General features: G+C 34.6%; 1 protein-coding gene across 2 annotated transcripts in view; it reads left to right on the top strand.

The window, feature by feature from the left end:
• TNKS (tankyrase) overlaps nt 1-22,589 on the top strand; it is a 173,550-nt gene that overhangs the window by 7,133 nt on the left and 143,828 nt on the right. For both annotated transcript variants that reach the window (XM_082863818.1, XM_082863819.1), the window contains exon 2: nt 17,838-18,062. In XM_082863818.1, coding sequence (XP_082719944.1) covers nt 17,838-18,062 — 225 coding nt within the window. The remainder of the gene's footprint in view (nt 1-17,837; nt 18,063-22,589) is intronic.

Genomic DNA, 22,589 nt, shown 5'->3' on the forward strand with positions numbered 1-22,589 from the left:
TTCAAGGATAAAAATAGAGGTCTGAGATGTTGAGGGTAACTCCCCTTGTCCTTCCTCCTCATGTTGGACATGCAGGTCTGACCTAGAATAGATGAAGTCTCGCAGGAAGGTTTGCAGGATCATCTCTTACAGTAGTAGCATTTAAATTATGAAACATCATTTTATATCTTAGTTTATATAGCCTACATGCCACTTTCTAGAGAGCCTTTACCAGAGACATTGTGCTAAGGGCGTTTTATAGTTAAGATGTCTTCCTCATAGTCTGTTTACATAGAAGTTTTAATAGCAAGAAGTTTAGTCACCTGCCTTTTTTTTCCTCCCCTGGGGCATCCCTTTTGTTCCCAAGGAACTGAATAGATCGCAGGCTAGGTGTGCCTTCCTTCCAAACCAGATGTGATTCTTTGTCAGTTAAAAGACCAGAGAAATATATCTGGAGAATAGAAGACATATCTTTAAGGACCAAGTTGTGAGCGTAAATATGTTTTTAAAAAATGGTATCTTAAGCTTAGAGCCCAGGAGAAGAAAAGTGGTCAAGGAATGTAAATCATGCTAAGAAAATGTATTTTATTTTAGTGTTAGGTTTTAGGAAGGAATCAGCATCATCATGAGTCTTGCGATGAAATGCAGTTGAAAACACTAGGGTAGCTTATTCTTTTTTTTTTTTTGCGGTACGCGGGCCTCTCACTGTTGTGGCCTCTCCCATTGCAGAGCGCGGACGCACAGGCTCAGCGGCCATGGCTCATGGGCCCAGCCACTCCGCGGCATGTGGGATCTTCCCGGACCGGGGCACGAACCCATGTCCCCTGCATCAGCAGGTGGACTTTCAACTACTGCGCCACCAGGGAAGCCCAGTAGCTTATTCTTAAATGTATTTAATAGCCTGCTTTTGCTTTATGGACAAAGAAATGTTTCTGGTAGTTGATTGTAAAATATGTGTGAGATACGATTGAAGACACAAGAGCCTCTTAAATTCTTATTTTTCCTGTATGTCAGAGTACTTGAAGTTACTTTGATCTATGTTTATTCTTCTGACAGGAACACTCAGAAACGTGGGATGTAGCTCTGATCTTGGGGGGCCTAATACCTGTATCATCAATGTGGATTCATAATAAGAACTGAGTAGTGTCGGTGTTTTGGGGATTTATACTAAAGCCTAGGTGCTCAAGATAAGTTTGAGGTTCATTTTCTAAAAATCATTTGATTTTGAGTGATTGAGGAAAGTTATGAGTGTTTTGCTTTTGTGTGCCTACTGGGTTTTCCCTTTAAGGCTTCATCAGATATTCAGGATTGCTTTGCCCTGCAGTGAATTGCCGGGTTCTTTGTCAAGTGGAAACTTGTTTTGCCTGTTGGTTCAGGAATCTGTGTATAAAATTAAAATTAAAGTAGTGTGAGCGTAAACCTTTTTTTTTGAGACTTTTTTGGGAATGTAACAGCTCCCTATTCAGTTAAGATTTGTCATTTTTGTTTTAATTGTAGAAAAAGGGGAAATAAAGTGATGTAAATGTTCCTCTCCCTTTTGCCTTTTCAGTAGAACACTAAACTAATGGTTGGTGGCAGATGTTTGTTGGTTTGTTTGTGTGGACTTGCAACTTTTTCATTGCGGTAGATTTAAAAAAACATGAAGCAGACAATCTTTATTAACTACAAACTGAAAAAAAAATTGTTTTAAATTTACTGATTGACCAGATCTTTGAAGCCAAGGTCCCTGTATCATCAGGTATGGTTTAAAAATAACCTAAACCTCCTGATGCCCAGCTGTAATGCTTTGGAAAAACTAGGATATATGTATGTATATTATGAGCCATAAAGATCAGATGCCTTCATTCTGGTATATCGGCCAACCATAGAAACCATTTTGATGTTCTCATCCATCTTGTTAATAAGTAAGATATACAGTTCTCCATTTCCAAAACTCAGGTTGTTCTCATGTTGACGACAGAAAATGGGTTTTTAGGAAAGAAGTGACATGGGATTACAGTTGATAGCTACATTTTAGCTATTTTTTTCTAGTATCTTGAGAAGAGATGACAAGCTATGCTTTTGTCTTTGCAGGAAAATGTTCTCTTTTGGAAGGAAAGAAACAAAAAAACCTTTTGGACTAATTAAAAAACTTTTAGCAAGCTATCAAAAACTTGGTTGCCCTTCCCCCCCCAAAAAAGGTCCACACAATTTAACATTAGGAAAGTGTAGCTGTTACCTTGTTGGAATTTTATGAAAGCAGATAAATTTGAGGTAAAAGGAGAAGTTCAGTGTTTAGTTTAGTGAAATGTTCATGGTATGTGCTCTATAAATATTTGAGCAGATGAACTTTGTAAGTTAACACTTCTGATTTCTGATATTCTGTCTTTCTTAAATGTATAAATGGTAATTCTTATATATTAGTCTAGTTCTTTGTCATCAAAGTGCTTTTACTGCTCTGTTGGCATATAAACGAATAAATTTAGTATTGATATTGTTGCTAAATAATAGTAAAAGCTAATAAAAATAACAACAAAAAAGCTTTCAAGTGAATTTTGCACTTTCCCTGTGTTATTTAATCCTTACAGCAATCACACGAGATAGGTTTTAACTCTGTTTTACAGATGAAGAAACCGAGACTCAGGTGTCTTGTCTAAGGTCACATAGTTGTTAAGTGATGGAGCCAGATTTAAACCCCTATCTGAGTGTCCTAAAATTGTTTGGGTAATCCTACTCAAATAGAAAGTTGGTAGCAGTAAGAAATCAACTCTTTTGAGTATTTTATTATTTGACAGTTTGTTATTGCCTTCTCAGATTTGTTTTCTGAAAATATAAGTAATTGTACACATTTTGGAAAGTTCAGTAGAAAGTAGTTAATCATCTCACTACCCCAGTGCAGCTAATAATAGTCATTTTGGCATCTTTTCCCCTAGCTTTTTTCCTAGACATTTAAAATAAAGCAAAACTGCATATAGATGCTCTCTTAAAACATGACTAGGATTTGATCGAGACCATGCTTTTAGTAAGTAGGCTGTTGGAACATTTGTGATTAATAGAATATTGGACTCTGATCTTTTGATCAGTTGCTAATTAAACATAAAAAGTGTGATTGGAAGTAATCTTCGAAGAACCTCGTAGTTTAATGGAAGAAGGATATCTTAGCAATTCCTTTCTTTAAAAAACTACTTTGTTAAAAAATCTCAAAGATAAGCTGCTGTATGCTTTGATTCATGGAAGCAGTCAAGAAAAAAACCATTTTGAACAGTAAATAAAGCATATGGGAGTCACAACAATTTGAAAGTTTAATGCCCCTGAACTGATAGTTTAAAATGGTTAAGATGGTAAATTTTATGTTAAAGGTATTTTTCCACAATTAAAATTTTAAAAATGGGGATGGATGTCTATCATAGTATGCATTATGGTCTCTCTATTGTCCTTAGAGAGAACTCATTTCTTAATATTACCAACATGAAATATGGAAAGTAGCATATTTAGCAGTGCTACGTTGAGGATACCCTTTCATCTCTTTTGTTAATTCACATTTTTGAGAGTCACTGTCGTCCTTCTTTGGCAGTATGAAACTAAGTATTCATGAGGTGTTTATGGAAATTCAAAAGAACTTCATGCAGCTTGTTTAATTAACAGTCATTGAGACAATTTCATAGTGTGTTTCCCCCCTTTGGTCTTTTTTCAGGAATCTGGCATGAATCCTAAGGTTTTATAGTGGTTCAATGACAACTCAATAAATGTAAGTGCTATAAGGAGCAAAATGATGGAATGGCATCAGTTCCTGCCCTTGCAAAAATTTATAGTCAAAATGCAGTAGTTCTCAAACTTTTGATCTCAGGACTCTTTTACACTCATAAAAATAATTGAAAGAGTTTTTGTTTATATATATTATATTGATGGAGATTTATATTAGGAATTAAAACTGAGAAAATAAAAAATTCTGTTCTATGTTAGAGTAAATCACACTTTCAATAAAAAGTAACTATTTCCTAAAACAGATTAATGAGAAGAGAGGCATTACTTTACACTTTGCTAGTCAATGTCTGACTTAATAGAAGACAGGCAAATTCTCATCTGCTTCTGCATGCCATTTGTTGTGCTTTATTATGTATATTGAAGTATATTTAGAAAATCCTGTTTTAAACAGATATGTAGTTGGAAAGGAAGGAATATTTTAATAGCATTTTCAGATAATCTTAGATTTTTTTGTTTGATACTACACCCAGACTTGACAAGTAGTAGTTTCTTAAAGGTTAGTTGCAATGTGGAATCTGAAGCCATATCAATAAATTTTTCATACTCTGTTATGTATGAAATGAAATCCATTGGTCTGTCTTATATAAATGGATTTTATAGCTATACACATTTAAGTATCGAGAAACTTTTAAGCTCATGGTGGCAGATACAAGTTTTAAAAAATTCTCGTTTTTTAGGGGCTTCCCTGGTGGCGCAGTGGTTGAGAGTCCGCCTGCCGATGCAGGGAACACGGGTTCGTGCCCCGGTCCGGGAAAATCCCACATGCCGCGGAGCGGCTGGGCTCGTGAGCCATGGCCGCTGAGCCTGCGCGTCCGGAGCCTGTGCTCCGCAACGGGAGAGGCCACAACAGTGAGAGGCCCACGTACCACCAAAAAAAAAAAAAAAATTCTCATTTTTTGCTTGAAAGCTCACATTTTGTCATTGGGAGCAAATACTGTTTGTTGTTTTCCTTGAGGTGACAGGCTCACTTTGTTCATTCTTGAGAAAATGTTTACCAAATACACAGGTCAGATGGAGCTCAAACGGTCTCCTACGGTTGTTCCTCAAGACAACCATACTTTGGTGTGTAGCAGAAGTGCTTAATGTGTATTTCTTATTTTGCCACAAGAATATTAAAAAAGATACATACTCAGGGGTTGGAATTTAATAAAATTAATATTTACATTTTCATGAAGGACATTCTTAAGTGAAACTGGTGGCATTTTTTTTTTTTAAACTGTGAGGGCCTGGTGGTGAAAAATTCAATGACTAATATATGTCCATATATGTCAACTCTACAGAATACAATGACTGTATAGTTTGCTGCCACTGTTTTGGTTCATGCCAAGATGCCAGCAGTTTCACCTACCATTGCTTTTGCACCATCATGAGCACCATGAGTACATTTTCCAAATGTCCAACACATGATGTTATAAGATCTTGCACTATAACTGTCTTGACAGTAAGAAAGCTAAAATCATCTTAATATTATTTTGTAAATGGTTTTGACTTCTCAGACCCCCAGAAAGTGTCTCAGGGATCACCAGGGGACCATGGACCACACTTTGAAAACTGCGGAGCTAATACAAATAGATATTAATTTTGTTAACATTCTTTTGAGAATCTGATACTAGGTATGGACATTTTCCCCAGAAAGATATACTTAAATAGCAAATTTTACATGTAATTTTCAGAGGATTATAAACTTCCAGAAGCACTAGAGCTATGGTTCCCAAACTTTGCATCAGAGTCACCAGGAGGGCTTTGTTAAAACAGGTTGCTAGGCCACACTCCCAAGTTTCTCATTCAGTTGGTCTGGAGTAGTCTAGGAATTTGCATTTTTGTGTTCATTCTCTTTGGTACTTCATGAACCCTTATTAATCTGAAATTTTACATTTTCCTTTAATTATGAGACATCCTGTCATTATTTCTACATATATCTTTCCTCTCTTCCAGTCCTCTGTCTGACCTGTTTCTTCTCATTCTCTGCTTCTGTTTATCCCTTTCAGAATTTTTTGGCGAAGTTCTTCTACCAGTTTTTCCTCAGGAATTTCTCCTTTGTTTCTATTATTATTCAGTCAATTTATTGTATTCTTTATTTCTCCTGTTATATTTTTCATGATAATATTTCCAGTTGGTTTTACTTGGTAGATTTTTGTTCTCATGTTTTCAGTATTCTCCAGTTTTTCTCTAGCAACATTTAATATGCCAATTTTAAATGTTTTTTTTTTGGTCTGTTAATTCTGCTTTTATTTGCTCTTTCATGGTACTTGCACTCCTCAGACATCTTATTATTTTCTGCTGTGAGCTTATATTCCCTTGGAACTAACAACTATTTGGGCCAATATTGCATTTGTTTGGGAGGATGAGTTTTGATGGGGGTCCGGTTTAGGACTGGTGAAAAACCTGTGTTCTAGGTTTTGGTTCTCCACATGGTCTGAGGCAAATAGGGACATGCCTCAGGGTAGAGAGGCTCTGGATGGTGGTTACATCCTAGTTGTTGAGGATTTCACTGAGCAATTACACGAGGTGAGTGCTATCACCGTCGTGTAATTGCCTAATTGGGAGTCCACCTGTACTTTGCTTCCCACCTCAGCCAAGTTCCAGTATTTTACCTTGATGTTACCCCTTCTCTTTTGGCTAGAGGTGTGCTGTAGATACTGCTTTCATATTCCACAGCACAGGGGACAATGTGATAATGTTGAGGAGTGAAAAGGACACAGATCACTTTCCTCTGGCCTGTCTTCTGTCCAGGATAACTGATCTTCTGCAATTAAGCTGATGTTTCTTCCCACAATGGCACCCAACCATTTTTTTTTTTTCTTCCCAAGGAGGAATGATTTCTTACAGTGTTTTTTTGTTTGTTTTGTTTTTTTAAGCTGGAATCTGGGATTTGTCTCATACCCTTTTGCTTCTGGTGATTTCCCAATGTTTTTGGAAAAAACACACATTTTTAACTGTGTTTGCTAATGAAATACTTCTTTTATCTGAGTATAAATGTTTTCCTTTCTAAATCAGGTTCTATAAAATGGAAAAATTAATTGGTCAGAGTCCACCTTTGACAAATGGAAAATATATGCAACGTCATTGCTTTATAGAAGTCATTTTGTAGTTTGTTTTCTAAACTGTTATTTTAGAAATAACAGGGAATATACTCTTATAAGTCTTAACCATGACTTCTGATCTAATGAAGTGTAAAATAGTTCTTTATTTAAAGGCTAATAGAGTTAGAAGAGGAAGCAATTATGACTAATGTTAAGTAGAAAATGCATGTTTCTTTGTCATAGAACATTTCTTATAAGGTAAGCAGAAATCTATTATTAGGTACCTACAGTTCTGTGTATATTGGACTGCATAAATTTAACCCAGTGTATAGAAAACCTTTGACATTTTAAAGAATATATCACAAGACTTTCAAGACTTTCCCCAACTCCCAGCTTAGAGCATAATACTGGGGCATATAATTTCCTTCATAAAAAGTAGTAAAACTGAAAACTTTAAAAGACTAGAAGATAGGCCTGGTACACAACATAGTGATTTGATATTTCTATACATTACAAAATAATCATTTATCATTTGTCACTATACAAAGATATTACATTGTTATTGACTGTATTCCCTATGCTGTACGTTTCATCCCTATGATTCATTTATTTTGTACCTGGAAATTTGTATCTCTTAATTTCCCTCATCCCCCAGCTCCCTTCTCCTCTGGCCACCACCTGTTTGTTCTCTGTATCTGTGACTCTGTTTCTGTTTTGTTATATTTGTTCATTTGTTTTGTTTTTTACATTACACGTAAGTGAAATCATAACGATATTTGTCTTTCTCTGTCTGACTTATTTCACTTAGCATAATACTTTCTACATCCATCCATGTCACAAATGGCAAGATTTTCTTTTCTTATGGCACAGTAATATTCCTCTGTGTGTGTGTGTGTGTGTGTGTGTGTATAATACCTTCTTTATCCATTCATCTGTTGATGGACCCTTAGGTTGCTTCCATGTCTTGGCTATTGTGAATATGCTGCAATGAACATAGTGGTGCATATATCTTTTTGATTTAGTGTTTTTGTTTTCTTCAGAAAAATACCCAGAAGTGGAATTGCTGGATCATATGGTAGTTTTTTTGAGGAACCTCCATACTGTTTTCCATATTGGCTACACCAGTTTACATTCCTACCAGCACTACACAACAGTCCCCTTTTCTCCACATCCTCACTAACACTTGTTATTTGTTGTCTTTTTGATAATAGCCATTCCAACAGGTGTGAGCTAATAGCTCATAGTAGTTTTGATTTGCATTTTCCTGATGAATAGGGATGTTGAACAACTTTTAATGTGTTTCTTGGCCATCTGTATGTCTTCTTTGGAAAAATGTCTGTTCAGGTCCTCTGCCCATTTTTAAAATTGGGTTGTTTGTGTTTTTAATGTTGAGTTGTATGAGTTTTTTGTATATTTTAGATATTAACCCCTTATCAGATACATCATTTGCAAATATCTTCTCCCATTCAGTAGATGGCCTTTTCATTTTGTTGATAGTTCCCTTCATTGTGCAAAAATTTGTAGTCTGATGTAGTCTCATTTGTTTACTTTTGCTTCTCTTTCTCTTCCCTGAGGAGACACATCCCTATTGCTAAGACTGATGTCAGAGAGCGTACTGCCTGTGTTTTCTTCTAGCAGCTTTATGGTTTCAGGTCTTACATTTAAGTGTTTAATCAATTTTGAATTTATTTTTGTATATAGTGTGAGAAAGTAGTTCAGTTTGATTCTTTTGCATGTAGCTGTTCAGTTTTCCCAACATCATTTATTAATTTTTAATTCAGCACAATTATAAGTTACTGTGTTTAATGGACCTTTAGAGATGCTCACGGATATCTAGAACTACTGGTATTAAATTGCTGAATGATGACTTTGTTAGCTGGGAAAGAAAAGTTACTTTAGGAACCTTACAGCTATTGCATAAATGTGTCATGGCTGAAATTTGTTTCATTGAAAGTAATTTTATTGTCATTGTTTTTTTTTTTAATGTTTTTATGGGGGTGGAGGTCGTTTGGTATGCTTAAGAAAGTAACCAGGCTATTCTGATATTTTAGGTTCAAGTTGTTCCTAATGTTTTTTGAGAGAACAGTGAACACGTCTCATCTGTCAACAAGTACCTTTTTATCTTTCCTAACTTACTTTCTGTTATTTCTTCTGTCAGGAAAATAGATATTTTATATATATATATATATATATAAAGTTCATGAGTTATTTTGCTAGACAGTCCCAAACTTATTTTATTGTTACTTTGAGTGTCTTTTGAATATAATTTTTTTGCACTTAAGGAAAAAAATTATAAATAAGTATATGTGAGAGATGCAGTATAAATTTTTTCATTGGTTTTATAAGTCGATGAATTTAGCAGTTCAAATGATATATAGTGCTTGTGGCTTTGCTGACGGTCCAATTAGGTCGAAAGAGTCTTTAAGCTATGACTTTGCTACTATAAATAAAAACATCACTTTTTAATACTCCAAACACTTTAGGTTTTTCTCCTTTTATTAAATTTTAGAATGCATTGTTGTTATTTACAAGATTTAATATTGCCCAGGGTTGTTCCTTTGAAGCTTTAAGTTTAGGCAGTTTAAAATGCTGAACACAACTGAAACAAATTACTGTCTCTATGAACTCAGACCTAGTGAATAGATACCAATGACCTTACATTTGATATTGAAACATTTTTGAGTGGTTTTAATTGAAACTCTAACGTTAGAATAAGAAACTTGGTACGTATATTGGGTTTAGGTAATGTGTAATGAATTTAGGTTTTCCTCCAGTGGCAGCACAATGCTTTCCACATAGTATATTTTAAAATTTCTTTGAGTATGTGAAATAATGTAATTGTTTCTCCTACTGCTTAGGGGAAAGAATGTGCTGAAATTTACAAGAGGTTCCTATTACTTAGTTTGGTTGGGGAAGAAGAATTCATCAGTGTGAACTTTTTATTGCTACTTGGCTTGCCCTGCTGAAATTCAGACTCTGTTACTTATGACTCAGAGGTTCTGCGTGATCTGGTTTTACTGACCTTTCCTAATGCACCACTGCCCCTTCCATCCCCAAAGCAATGAAAACCTTAAAATACCCAATAATCCTTGACAGATATGCATAGGGTATTAATGGAGAAAAACACAAAATAGAAGAACATAAGAGACCTCAATTTAAGGAGAGGTATATCATACATATGGATTAGAAGACTCAGTATTTAAAATTTTCAACTTTCCAGAATTAATTCTAATCAGTAAGCTTTTAAAGAAAACAATTTCCAACAGGCTTCTTCATGGAACTTGAAGATATTTATATTGAACATCAAAAAACAGTAATAGCCAATATAATTTTTTAAGAGGAGCAGAGTGGATTGACATTGCCCTACTCAATATCTAGGCTTATTTTGAAGTTAAACTGTTGAACAAACAAACTGATGGAAAAGAAAAGATATGGAAAAAAATAAAATTAGATCTTTAACTCACACCGTACTTACAAGATCTAAATGTGAGAAGCAAGATTATAAAATTAATCTAAAAGAAAATGTAGGAAAGTATGTGAATAGGAAAGATACTTTAAAGATCACATAGGAAGCACAAACCATGCTTCCTATGTATGTAGGGAAAGATTGTTTAAGTTTAAAACTTGTCTGAAATCAAACACAATGTAAACAACGTTTAAAGACAAGCCATAAACACAGAGAATATATTTATAATGCATATAACCAACACAAGATTGGTGTTCAGAATATATAAAGAACTCCTACAAAACAATAAAAAAAAGACAAATGAAAAATTGGGCCAAGATATCTGTCTGATAGTTGACAGATGAAACTTAAATTGTCAGTAAATATATGAACAGATGTTTGTATCAATTTGCATGGATTCAGCTATAGATATTCCAGAACTCAACTAACAGAAACTTAAAGCCTAAGGACATTTATTTCCTGCTTGACAAGTCTAGAGGTAGGAAGTTCAAGAGTTGATCCAGTACCTTATGAGCATAGGAAGGATCTATGCCATTATTTTCATAATTCCCTTGACCTTCTTATCATTTCAGTGGCTTCAGATGTCACCACCTTTTATGAGAAATTTTCTAAAAATAGGAAAGGAGAAAAGAGAAAGGGACCCTCTTCCTTCATACACCTTCTCTTAATGGGGAGAAAAATCTTTTCAGAAGTTTCTAGATTTTCCCTTCTGTCTCATTGCCAGTCACTGACAGAGAGGAATGCAATCACCTTTCCGGCTTAGAGTAATCAGGAGTCACTCCCTGGACTGGGGAAAGGATTGCCTTCTCTTAGCATATATTGGCTGTCCAATTCCTGAGCAAAATAGAGTTTCTGTTTGCCAGCAAGAAAAGGGGATAATTAGAAAAAGCATTTGACAAAATTCAAATCCATTTATGATAAACAGTCAACAAAGTGGGTATAGAGGGAACATAACTCAACATAATAGAGGCCATATATAACAAGCCCACAGCTAACGTCGTACTCAGTGGTGAAAAGATGAAAGCTTTTCCTTTAAGATCAGGGACAATACAAGGATGTCCGCTCTTGCCACTTTTATTCAACATAACATTAGAAGTCCTAGCCAGAGCACTTAGACAAGAAAAAGAACTAGAAGTCATCCAAATTAAAAAGGAAGAAGTAAAATTGTCACAATTTGCAGATGGCATATTATATATAGAAAATCCTAAAGGCTCCATCAAAAAGCTTTAGAATAAGAAAATTCAATAAAGTTGCAGGGCATAAAATCAATACATAAAAATCTGTAGCCTTTCTTTGCACTAATAATGAACTATCAGAAAGAGAAATTAGGAAAACAATCCGATTTACAATTGTATCAAAAAGAATAAAATACCTAGGAATAAATTTAACCAGGGAGGTGAAAGACCTGTATATTGAAAACTGTAAGACATTAATGAAAGAAACTGAAGAAAACAAATAAATGGAAAGGTCGTCTGTGCTCGTGGATTGAAAGAATTAAAGTTGTTAGAATGTCTATACTGTTCAAAGCAATATATAGATTCCATGCAACCCCTATAAGAATTCCAATGGTATTTTTCACAGAAATAGAACAAACAATTCTCAAATTTGTATGGAATCACACAAAAGACTCCAAATAGCCAAAGCAGTCTTGAGAAAGAAGAACAAAGCTGAAGGCATCATATGCCCTGATTTCAAACTACATTACAAAGCTAGAGTAATTAAAACAGTATGGTATTGGCATAAAAACAGACACATAGATCAATGGACAGAATAGAGAGCCCAGAAATAAACCCATACATATATGGTCAATTAATTTATGACAGGAGCCAATAACATACAATGAGGAAAGGACAGTCTCTTCAATAAATGAGATTGGGAAAATTGGACAGCTACATGGAAAAGAATGAAACTGGACCATTGTCTTACACCATACACAAAAATTAACTCAAAATGGATTAAAGACCTGAATGTAAGACCTGAAACCATAAAACTCCTAGAAGAAAACATAGGTGGTGATCTCCTTGACATAAGTCTTGGTGATGATTTTTTGACTCTGACACCAAAAGCAAAAGCAACAAAAGCAAAAATAAACAAGTGGGACTACATCAAACTAAAAAGCCTCTTCATGGCAAAGGAAACCATCAACAAAATGAAAAGGCAAACTACTGAATGAAAGAAAATATTTGCAAATGATATTTCTGGTAAGAGGTTAATATCCAAAATATGTAAAGAACTCATGTTGAGGGGCTTCCCTGGTGGCGTAGTGGTTGAGAATCCACCTGCCGATGCAGGGGACACGGGTTTGTGCCCCAGTCTGGGAAGATCCCACATGCCGCGGAGCGGCTAGGCCTGTAAGCCATGACCGCTGAGCCTGCACGTCTGGAGCCTGTGCTCCGCAGCGGGAGAGGCCACAACAGTGAGAGGCCCGCGTACTGCAAAAAAACAAAAAACAAAAAAAAACGTTGAAAACAATGACGGAAGAATGTGTGTGCGTTCGTGGGTGAATTGAAATTGAGTAGTCAGTCAAAGTCTCTCCTAGTTGTTACCTTTTGGCTGAGAATTGGATGACAGAAGGAGCTAGGCATGTGAAGATCTGGGTCCAAGGTCTTCAGGCAGAGCACACAGCAATTACAAAGTCCTCTAGACTGAAATAAGTTTGTCATATCCAGGGAACAAAAAGTGGAAGACAGGGTTAGTAAAGCTCAATGAGATGGGAGAGGTGAGAGTGGCCAGCTCACATAGAGCCTTGTTAGGTCATAAGGAGATTTTAGTAATATTTTATGTGTGTTATTGGAATCCATTGCAGGATTTTAAGTATGTGCCTTGAAGTATGTGCATTTTAAGTATGTGCCTTGAAAAGATCACTCTGTCTACTCTGTTAAGTATGAATTGTCAGGCAGCAGCTGTGACAGTAGAGAGACAAACAGAAGGTTATGTGCTGAAGTCTAGACAAGAGATTGTGGAACTTGAAACCAAGCTGGTGGCACTGGGGAGTAGGCAGATTTGAGATGTGTGTTTGGAAGTACAGTTCACACATATCAGGACTGAGGGGAAGAATTCTTCAACAGTAAAATGAGGGTAATGGTATCTCTCACAGGGTGTTATCACAGGAGCTAATGTTTGTCAAGCATTTGGCATACTTCTTGACACACATAAGAGCTTACTAAATGTTAGCTACTTAACCATTATTATTGTTTTTTTGTTGTTGTTGTCAAGAACAGGGCATGTACTTTAAGCAAAAAGAATTTTTCTGTAAAAGCTAAATTATACCTGTTGTACAACTCTCAGATTGGAAGTGTTATAGCACATACTGTTTTGTTGGTAAAAATCAGAGTATTACTCTGTCTTAATTTTTAACAACCTTTGGATCGGTGGGAGATGGTTCATTGGTTTTCCTTTTGTACTTCATAATACTGAACCATAAATATATATATATATATATATATATATGTATGTAGCAACATTCCTTTTAAAAGCTGTGACTTAACTTTTTTAAATGTGTGCTAGCTTGACGAGCTGGGACGCTGAAAATCTTGTCTGCAGTATGTCTGTAATGCTTTCACTTAGGGACTGTTTCTTTGAGTTAGTTATTGATACGTTACTTCAAATTCTATGTAGTTCTTTGAACTGACCCTAATTATTATTTTTACTTTGGTTCTTTAGACCCAAATAAACAAATCAATTATAGAGATAATTATGACTACAAACCTTGGTTATGAAACAAAGGCCTTATATAACCATCAGAGATAACAAATTCTCTTTATGTGTGAAAAATAATGCATATGCATTCAACATGGATAGAATGGCGAATGACCAATTATGATTTGTGCTTAATAGTACAGGTAGAGTATATGTTTTGATAAACTTTTTATGTATGGTTTTCTAAATTACAGTACTTTAAATAGGGGACTTATTTGTTTCATAGATAACAAAACCTCTGATTTAATAATGTATTTTAATACAAAATCAAATTAGAAGAGTTTACGTCATAATTGCCATATAAAATGTATCTTTACTGGTTTTGACTGTTCACCTCCACCTTCTTTTATAAACTTATATGTGTACACCCACATATATTTTATACAAAATTATGTTTTTATATAATAATTAAGAAAACAGATAATCAAAAAGAAAAATATTCCATACTTCTACTGCTTAGTGATTTAGTCTCTTTTTCTACCCATCTATGTATCAAATATATATATATATATTTTCTCCTATATTTTGTTTTATATATTTTTAATCTAAAAGACTGATCTAAAAAAAAATCTGTGTTGTTGAATTTTCTGTAATATCCTGTTGTGTGTGTGTGTGTATGGTCTATACCTTTTTTGGTGATTTTTTTCATTGTGGTAAAATATATGAATTTTAAAATGTTAAAATTTTGTTTATTTTAAGCAATTTAAAAACAAAATACCATTTTAGCCATTTTAAAGTATATGACTCAGTGACATTAAGTACATTCACAGTGTTCTAGCGTCCTTTTAATACAGGATGGTATTATATCAAAAACCATCACTTCATCATTCACTTAACAGAGTCTTTATTGTTGGGCAGCTAATTTCCGTGATTTTTTTCATAAATATTATGATAAATATTATTTTTATTTTTTTAGTAGGCATTCAATTTATACTGTTTTAATACAATAATTTTAGACCCAGAATTACACATACAAGTAAATCTAAAAGGAGGGGCAAATACATGTTATATTTGTACACCAACATTAATGTGCCTGCAAGTTCCTATCATAACACAAAATTCTAGTGAAACTTAAAAGTGGCATATCCAGGTGTATGACTTCTATCTACAATTATCTCTGGGACCAAATGCATTCACATTCCTCCACATGACTCCACAAGACCACTTCATAAGGATTCACGGGCCCCAACATAGCACCAAATGAAGAATTTCCTTGCCACCAAAGATTCAGGGAATGAGCATAGAACTCCAAAAACTACTCTGAAGATGACTCTCTTTGTGTTTATTCTCACCATTTTCCAATTTGTTTAGATGTAGCTAAATATGGTCTACAAGTACCTACAAAAGAAGTTGGCCATAAAATTACTTATAATAACACAGCAAAATTTAGTTCTCTGCAAAATAAGTTAATATAATACTATTTGTTCCCTCCCATAGATAACTTTGGATTTGTAATATTTAATTTCCTTCACTTCTATTTTAAAAGAAAGAAAAAACATACAATAGGGGTAGCCAAACTATTGCATGGAAATATTTATCCCTTACTTTCTCTCTACTTTACAAAGCAAATTGTATGATTCTAACACTTAAAACAAAATAGACTTTAGGAATAATTTGTTCTAAACTACCTGTATAAGTTTCCTGTGGCTGCTGTATCAAATTACCACAAACTCTATGGCTTTAAAAGAAATTCTTTTCTGTCACAGTTCTGGAGGCTGTCAATCCAAAATCAGTATCACTGGGCCAAAATCTAGGTGTTGGCAGGTCTGTGCTCCCTACCAGGCTCTAGGAGAATCTGTTCCTTGACTATTCCTGGTGGATGCCAGCATTCCTTAGCTTGTGGCCACATCACTCTAATATGTTATTATAAATATTCTTGATGCAAAATATTTGTTCATATATGAATCTTTTTTTAAATGATAAAGTTTGAAAAGAGGTATTGTTGAGTTAGAGAGTATATTTGTTTAAGCCTATTCATGATAATGTACATTTTTTCTAAAATGTCATACCAGTTTTTATTCACATTTTCAGTATGTGAGCACAGTTCCATTTCACCACTTCCTTGCTGATACCAAGCATTTTTGTTTTGTTTTGTTTTATTTTATATTTTAGATCTAAAAGTTTTAGTAAAAAGTAAACACACTCTTTGCTATTTTGCTTCAAAGTTATAACGTATATTTTTTAAAGTACCAATTGATACGTTAAGAAGTATCTTATTTTATCTTTATTTATTAGTGAAGAAAGGAAATTAGTTCTCAAACACTGTTAATGCACTGATGAGGGTGTGTTTGCACTCAGGCTTTACTCAGATCTATAAAGCAGGAAAATCACTAAATCTTCATGGGTAAAGAAAGCACCTATGGCCCAGTGGGAGAGTAGGGCTGTGACAGTAGAGGCAGGAGGCACATTGAAGTCAGAGAATTAAACAGAATGTAATATCTGTAAAGTTCGGCATATAATAAAGAAACAGCAGGATGGTGATAGTTACATTAGCATGTACCCTATACTTTTGGTGTTCCAGTTACTAATATGAAATTGACTTTTCACCCAAAATTTTCAACTTAATTTGAAGGATATTTTCTGTGGAAACCTAATTCTGATAAATATCTGTGGAAACATATCTTTTACTTTGAAGACTTTTTTTAGAGCCTGCTTTCCTGGAATGAGTGGATTTCTAAAGATAGTGTGGAGGACATAACGTTGAAAGAAACCTTTTTCTTTTTCCTTCTATTTTCCACATAGTTCTCATTTATTTAGTTTATATATGCATAAAATAAAGGAAGATAGGACCCTTATTGCTTTTCAGTTTTATTTAAGATGTCATTTTCTAACAACATTGCATGGTAAGTAATAGCATGGAGGTAGTGATACCTAGCCAGTTAAGTTCTAGTTAAATTTAAAGTAGGAAAGAAAGGATCATAAATGAAAGTATTAAGCTGTAAAGATAAAAATACTAATATTTGCAGTTTCCTTTTTTTAACCCATTGCAATGTAGCTTGTAACTTCATCACAGTACTATAATGACTTTCAAATTGTCAAAATAACTGTTCTTTTCCATTCTCCATTGACCTCACTAAATGCTCATCATGTTGGACTTTGCATAGTGTTGTTGCCCTTTGACTTCCATAATGGTGTGTTTTCTTGGTTTTCCTTACCTTTCTCAGTGCTTGCCTAGTCCTTACAGTGCTTTAGATTTTTTTCTAGCTCTTCCGACAACCCCCCGCCATTTTTCTGTCTGAAAATTGTGATACTTTTCACCAGTGTTCTGGCTCTGTATTTCCAAATGCCTGCATTCTCAATTGTTTCTCATAAAATTTCCTCCAACTTAGTAAATCCAAGCTTGAATTGTTTCACCTAACCACCCATTCATTTAGTTTGGCTACCAGTCCCAAGATAGATGTTATGGCATTATCTTTATTTCTTCCTTTTCAAATATCTTGTAACCAAACTATCACCGCATATTTCTGGTTTCCATATGTTCTTCTCCAGTTGCCCTAGTGTAATGTTGAGTGTTGTGATTTGGCTTAGATTTGGTTGTCATTGGTATTTAAATAACCTTTATTAAAATGTAGAGATGGATTTTATACATATGATTTTGTCTTGTGAAGCATGAGGGGAAAGTGAATGCCTTGGACAGGAATCTTGCCTCATCATTTTACATTTCTAGCACAGTTGCCCAGCACATAATAGATGTTGAAGAAATGTTTTTTGAAGGAACTGAGCAAATTAAGGGAAGAGCTTTCTTGGTTCAAGTTCTGTGAGATGAGAGAATCCATTTGAATGGCAACTTTTTTTTTTTTTTACCTTTTTGCTATAGAACACAGTACTTCAGTTGTTCGCATTTGTTGGTATTGTTAAAGGAATTCTAATGGTTCTTTTTACAAAATTTACGTACAGTATAAAATATTTTCCCTCTTCCGTTTTAGGTTTTGGAAGGAAGGATGTCGTAGAACACTTACTGCAGATGGGTGCTAATGTCCATGCTCGTGATGATGGCGGTCTCATCCCGCTTCATAATGCCTGTTCTTTTGGCCATGCTGAGGTTGTGAGTCTGTTACTGTGCCAAGGAGCTGATCCAAATGCCAGGGATAACTGGAACTATACCCCTCTGCATGAAGCTGCTATTAAAGGAAAGATCGATGTATGTATTGGTAAGTATTATTTGTTGATATCTAAATTGTACTATCAGCCTGACAGGTGTAACATTTTAAATGAAGGTTTACATGAGGAAGAAGGGTAACTTTTTCCTTGTTTTTTATTGCAGTGGAAATAGTGTTCCCAGAGAATAAATAAAGAAGGCTTTATTACTTATTCTTAGAAACAATTCTTTTCCACCAAGGGGAAGTAGAGAGATGGAAATCTAAAGTTGGTTAAGAACAAGTTTCGCAACATTAACTCTCCAAATGTGAGGCAAATGTCCACTGGTGTGGAACTAAATTTTGATGGATTACTGTTATCAACTTTAGTTAATTTACAGTCTCTTTAAAAGACTGCAAGTTTTCCATCCTAGCATCAATGAGAACCATTATAAAGTACAAGTTCTAACTGAACTGGATGACATATTTGGAGGTTTTAGGTTGATTCAAGGAAAGTCATGTAGTACTAAGGCAAAACCTTTTTCTTTATGTTACTAAAATTGAACACCAGCTATTTTATTAGCACTGGAAAAGCTCTGAGTGGTTTGAATACAGTAGTTCAAGGCTTAATATTTTCAACATGTGCCATAGTCTAGAGAAAAAGCAATTTCAAACAAAATTGAAATTTTCAACGATTTTAAGTATTGTGATTATATGAAATTGTATTCAATCAGGATGTCTTTCTATTTTATATGTATCTAAGTGTATATATTTTTAGATTTTGCTATATTTTATAAACTCTTTCATTTTGAATCTAAAACAAGCTTCTAGAGAACAAGCATAATTTCTCCTGAGTGTATCATCTCATTCTTGAAACTTAAGGTGGTGGATGTTCGTTTAGCCTGTGGCAGGTTGATTTACATAATTGTTGTCTTCCTGAATGGCATCCATTTGTTTAGTCAGATATTTTTATGATAAAACTCAAATACATATGTCATTTTTAAAGGTACAGAGGCGGTGCCATTATTAAGATTTTCTCCCTCTTCATAGCCATCTCTTCCAGCCTCAAATATATTTTTTAGTGTTCCTCAAATTATTGCATTGCCTGACAAAACTTCTTTATCCCATTCTCTCTCATTATCCTTTGTCACTTCACCATCCATTGATGTGACCCTTTGGACACCTTATCCTTTTTGATCTTTGACATCTTCCATTTTCACTTGATTTACCCATTTCCTCCTATGTCTCTCACTAAAACAGCCATGTACTAGACTAAGTCATTTCATAAAAGTAACCCAAAAAGCTTGAACTTACCACATATTCTCTGACCACTAAACATCTTGTTACTTGTGATAAGTTACTAAGTGATAACAATTATTGAACTTGACATGTATTCTTACCTAATCTTCTAGACCTTCAACTTCCCTACTTTCATCCTTTCTTGCTTCACTTTGTCATGTCCATTGGATTTTTCTGTCATTAGTTATAGAATTTTATACAGTTTTTACCTTCTTGGAATATTATCCCTTTTAGGCTTCAGTGTTCTATTTTCCTACCTGTACCTCTCTGAATTTTTCATTCTATCAGTGCTTTTAATACCTTATTGAAATTAATATTCCTCTCCTCCTCCTAAATCCACTTCCCAAAAGTATATAATGAAAATGCTCCTTTTATCTAAGTTCATTTATTGGTTTTTTGAGTGTCAGTTATAAATTGAGGTTCAGTTTCAGACAACCCATTTCCTACCATAAAAATACTAAAATTCATTCCATAACTAAAAATATAAATATATTCTTCTATAAACATTAGAATATAAAACCAAACTCTTAATATAAAGCTATATTATAAATATTCCTTTTGGGTCATTTTCTTGCAGGGGCAGAATTGAATGAGGCCTTTCTAATTCTGAGTGCAGTGATATTTGTATCTAAACTATATACTTTGTTTTCCTAAATCTCCCACAGGCAAGCATAGGCATTCTTTATTGCCCAAAGAACTTTTAAGTATTAAAATTAATTAAAATTTAAGTTTTTTGAATATTTTTATTGATGATTGTGATTCTGATATTATAGATTCTCCTCTTGAAGTGATCAAACCCTTTTTTTTTCCACTGAAAACTACTGATGTCTTACTTTATCCGTTAAAAATTGCAAAGGAGCATGTCTTTGCTGATGTTGTGTGCTTTGGAGATGTAGATTTGTTTCATCCAGTTGTGGATTCAAAAGGCTTTACACGTCATAAGTTAGCACATCACGCTTTATCTTCAGTTCCACTGATCGTAGTAGAATTGGTCACCATTTTGTTGATGATGATCAATAAGATTTTGTGGGACTCATTATAAGGACATAAATGTGTTTGATATTTGGGTGGGAGTTGAAGTTAAGCTTTTAGCTCGTAACCTCTTATGAGTTGACATTGGCTAGGATGGTCTAGGAAACCAGGCTAGGATGGTCTAGGAAACCATCAATTGTATACTATAGAGTCTAAGGTCTAAATAATACAGAATATTCACAGAATTATAAAATATTTATTAAATTAAATAGAAAATACATTTCTCATCTATTTCTTATACAACTGAATCTATAAATCTTTGCATAATGGGTCAATAAAACTAAGAAAGCCTCCTGTATGTTGTCTTGGCTAGATTGTTGTGTTGCCCTTGCTAGATTGCTGTGTTTCCCAGTAAACCACAGATCTTAAAATATCATATTGCTTTATTATATTTAACTCTTTACATAATAAGAGGCATTTATTATGTTTTGTTTTTGTTTTTGTTTTTTTGCGGTACGCGGGCCTCTCACTGTTGTGGCCTCTCCCGCTGCGGAGCACAGGCGCCGGACGCGCAGGCTCAGCGGCCATGGCTCACGGGCCCAGCCGCTCCGCGGCATGTGGGATCTTCCCGGACCGGGGCACGAACCCGTGTCCCCTGCATCGGCAGGCGGACTCTCAACCACTGTGCCAGCAGGGAAGCCCTATTATGTATTTTTAACATTTATTTTGAAATATAGATTCATAGGAAGTTGCAAAAATAGTACAAGAAGATCCATGTATCTATCCTTCACCCAGTTTTCCCCGGTGGTTACATCTTATGGAATCATAATACAGTATCAGAAATGGGACACTAGTGTTGGTACAGTGTGTATAGTTCTATGCCATTAATCACACGTTGAGATTCATGTAACTACTACTGCAGTCAAGATACAGAACATGTTATCAGACTCCCCCAAAGATCCCCCTCATTCTACTTATTTATAACCTACTTTTATAATGACCTACTCCCCATCCCACATCCTTAACCCCTGGCAACCACTAATATGTTCTCATGTGTATAATTTTACCATTTTGAGAATTTTATATAAATAGAATCATACAGTATATAATTTTTTGAGATTGGCTTTTTTTTTTTTTTTCACTTGACCTTCCAGATTTTTTTTTAAATTGCTGATTATTATGCCATGGTGTTGATGTACCATAGTTTAGCCATTCACCAATTGAAGAACATTTTGGTTGTTTCTACTTTTTGGCTATTACAAATAAAGCTCCTGTGAACATTTGTTTACAGGTTTTTATGTAGAGATGAGTTTTCTTTTCTCTAGATAAATGCTCTGGAGTGTGATTGCTGGGTAATACAGTAAGTATATGTTTAGCTTTTTAAAGAAACTGTCATAGTATTTTCCAGTGTGTTACATGATTTTTCATTCCTAACAGCAATGTATGAGAGATCTAGTTTCTCTGCACCCTTGCCAGGATTTTGTATTGTCATTATCTTTTATTTTAGCTGTCCTAATAGCTCAACAGCGTTTTAATTTACACTTCCCTAATGGCTAGTGATGTTTCACATGCTTATTGCCATCTGTATCTCCTCTTTGGTAAAATGCCTCTTCATGTCTTTTGCCCTTTTTCTTGAAATGGAGTAGGATGTGTATTATCTGGGATGCTTTTAGTTGCAAATAACAGAATACCTCAACAATGATCGCTTAAACAATAAAATCTTATTGACTCACATGATAGAAAGTCTGCACGAGGTTTTAGGATTGACTCAGGAGTTTCAACAATCTCTAAATAGGCAAACATGTTAGCTTTTCCCTCTTGGTTTCAAGCTCCAAGCATCATATTCTCACATCAACATCCAAAGCAGGAAAGGAGGAGGTAAAAAAAGGGCTTTTTCTACTTAAGATTTTTTTTTAAGAAGAAAAATCTTTCCCAGAAAACTTCCTCTTAAGAGCCCATTTTTCGGAAGTAGGTTACATGTTCACCCCCTGCAGTAACCACTGGCAAACAGGAATGAGATTATCAGAATTAGTACCAGTCATGATTTATCCCCTACATCTGGGCACCTTGCTTCCCAAATAAAATTGGATTTTTTTAAGTAGTAAGAAGAGGAAATAAGTTTGAGTGGATGATTAATGATGTTTCCACAGAAGGATAAAACAAGTAAGATATAAGACTTATTAGTAACATGCCTAGGAGTGGGATTGCTGGGTGGAATGATATGTGTGTATTGAATTTTACAAGAAGCTGCATTTCCCTGATGGCTGAATGTGTTGAGCATATTTTTATGTACATATTGATCATTTATGTGTATTCTTTTGTGAGGTCTCT

Source organism: Leucopleurus acutus (assembly GCF_964270905.1).
Source record: "Leucopleurus acutus genome assembly, chromosome: 21".
NCBI classification, from domain to species: Eukaryota; Metazoa; Chordata; class Mammalia; order Artiodactyla; family Delphinidae; genus Leucopleurus; species Leucopleurus acutus.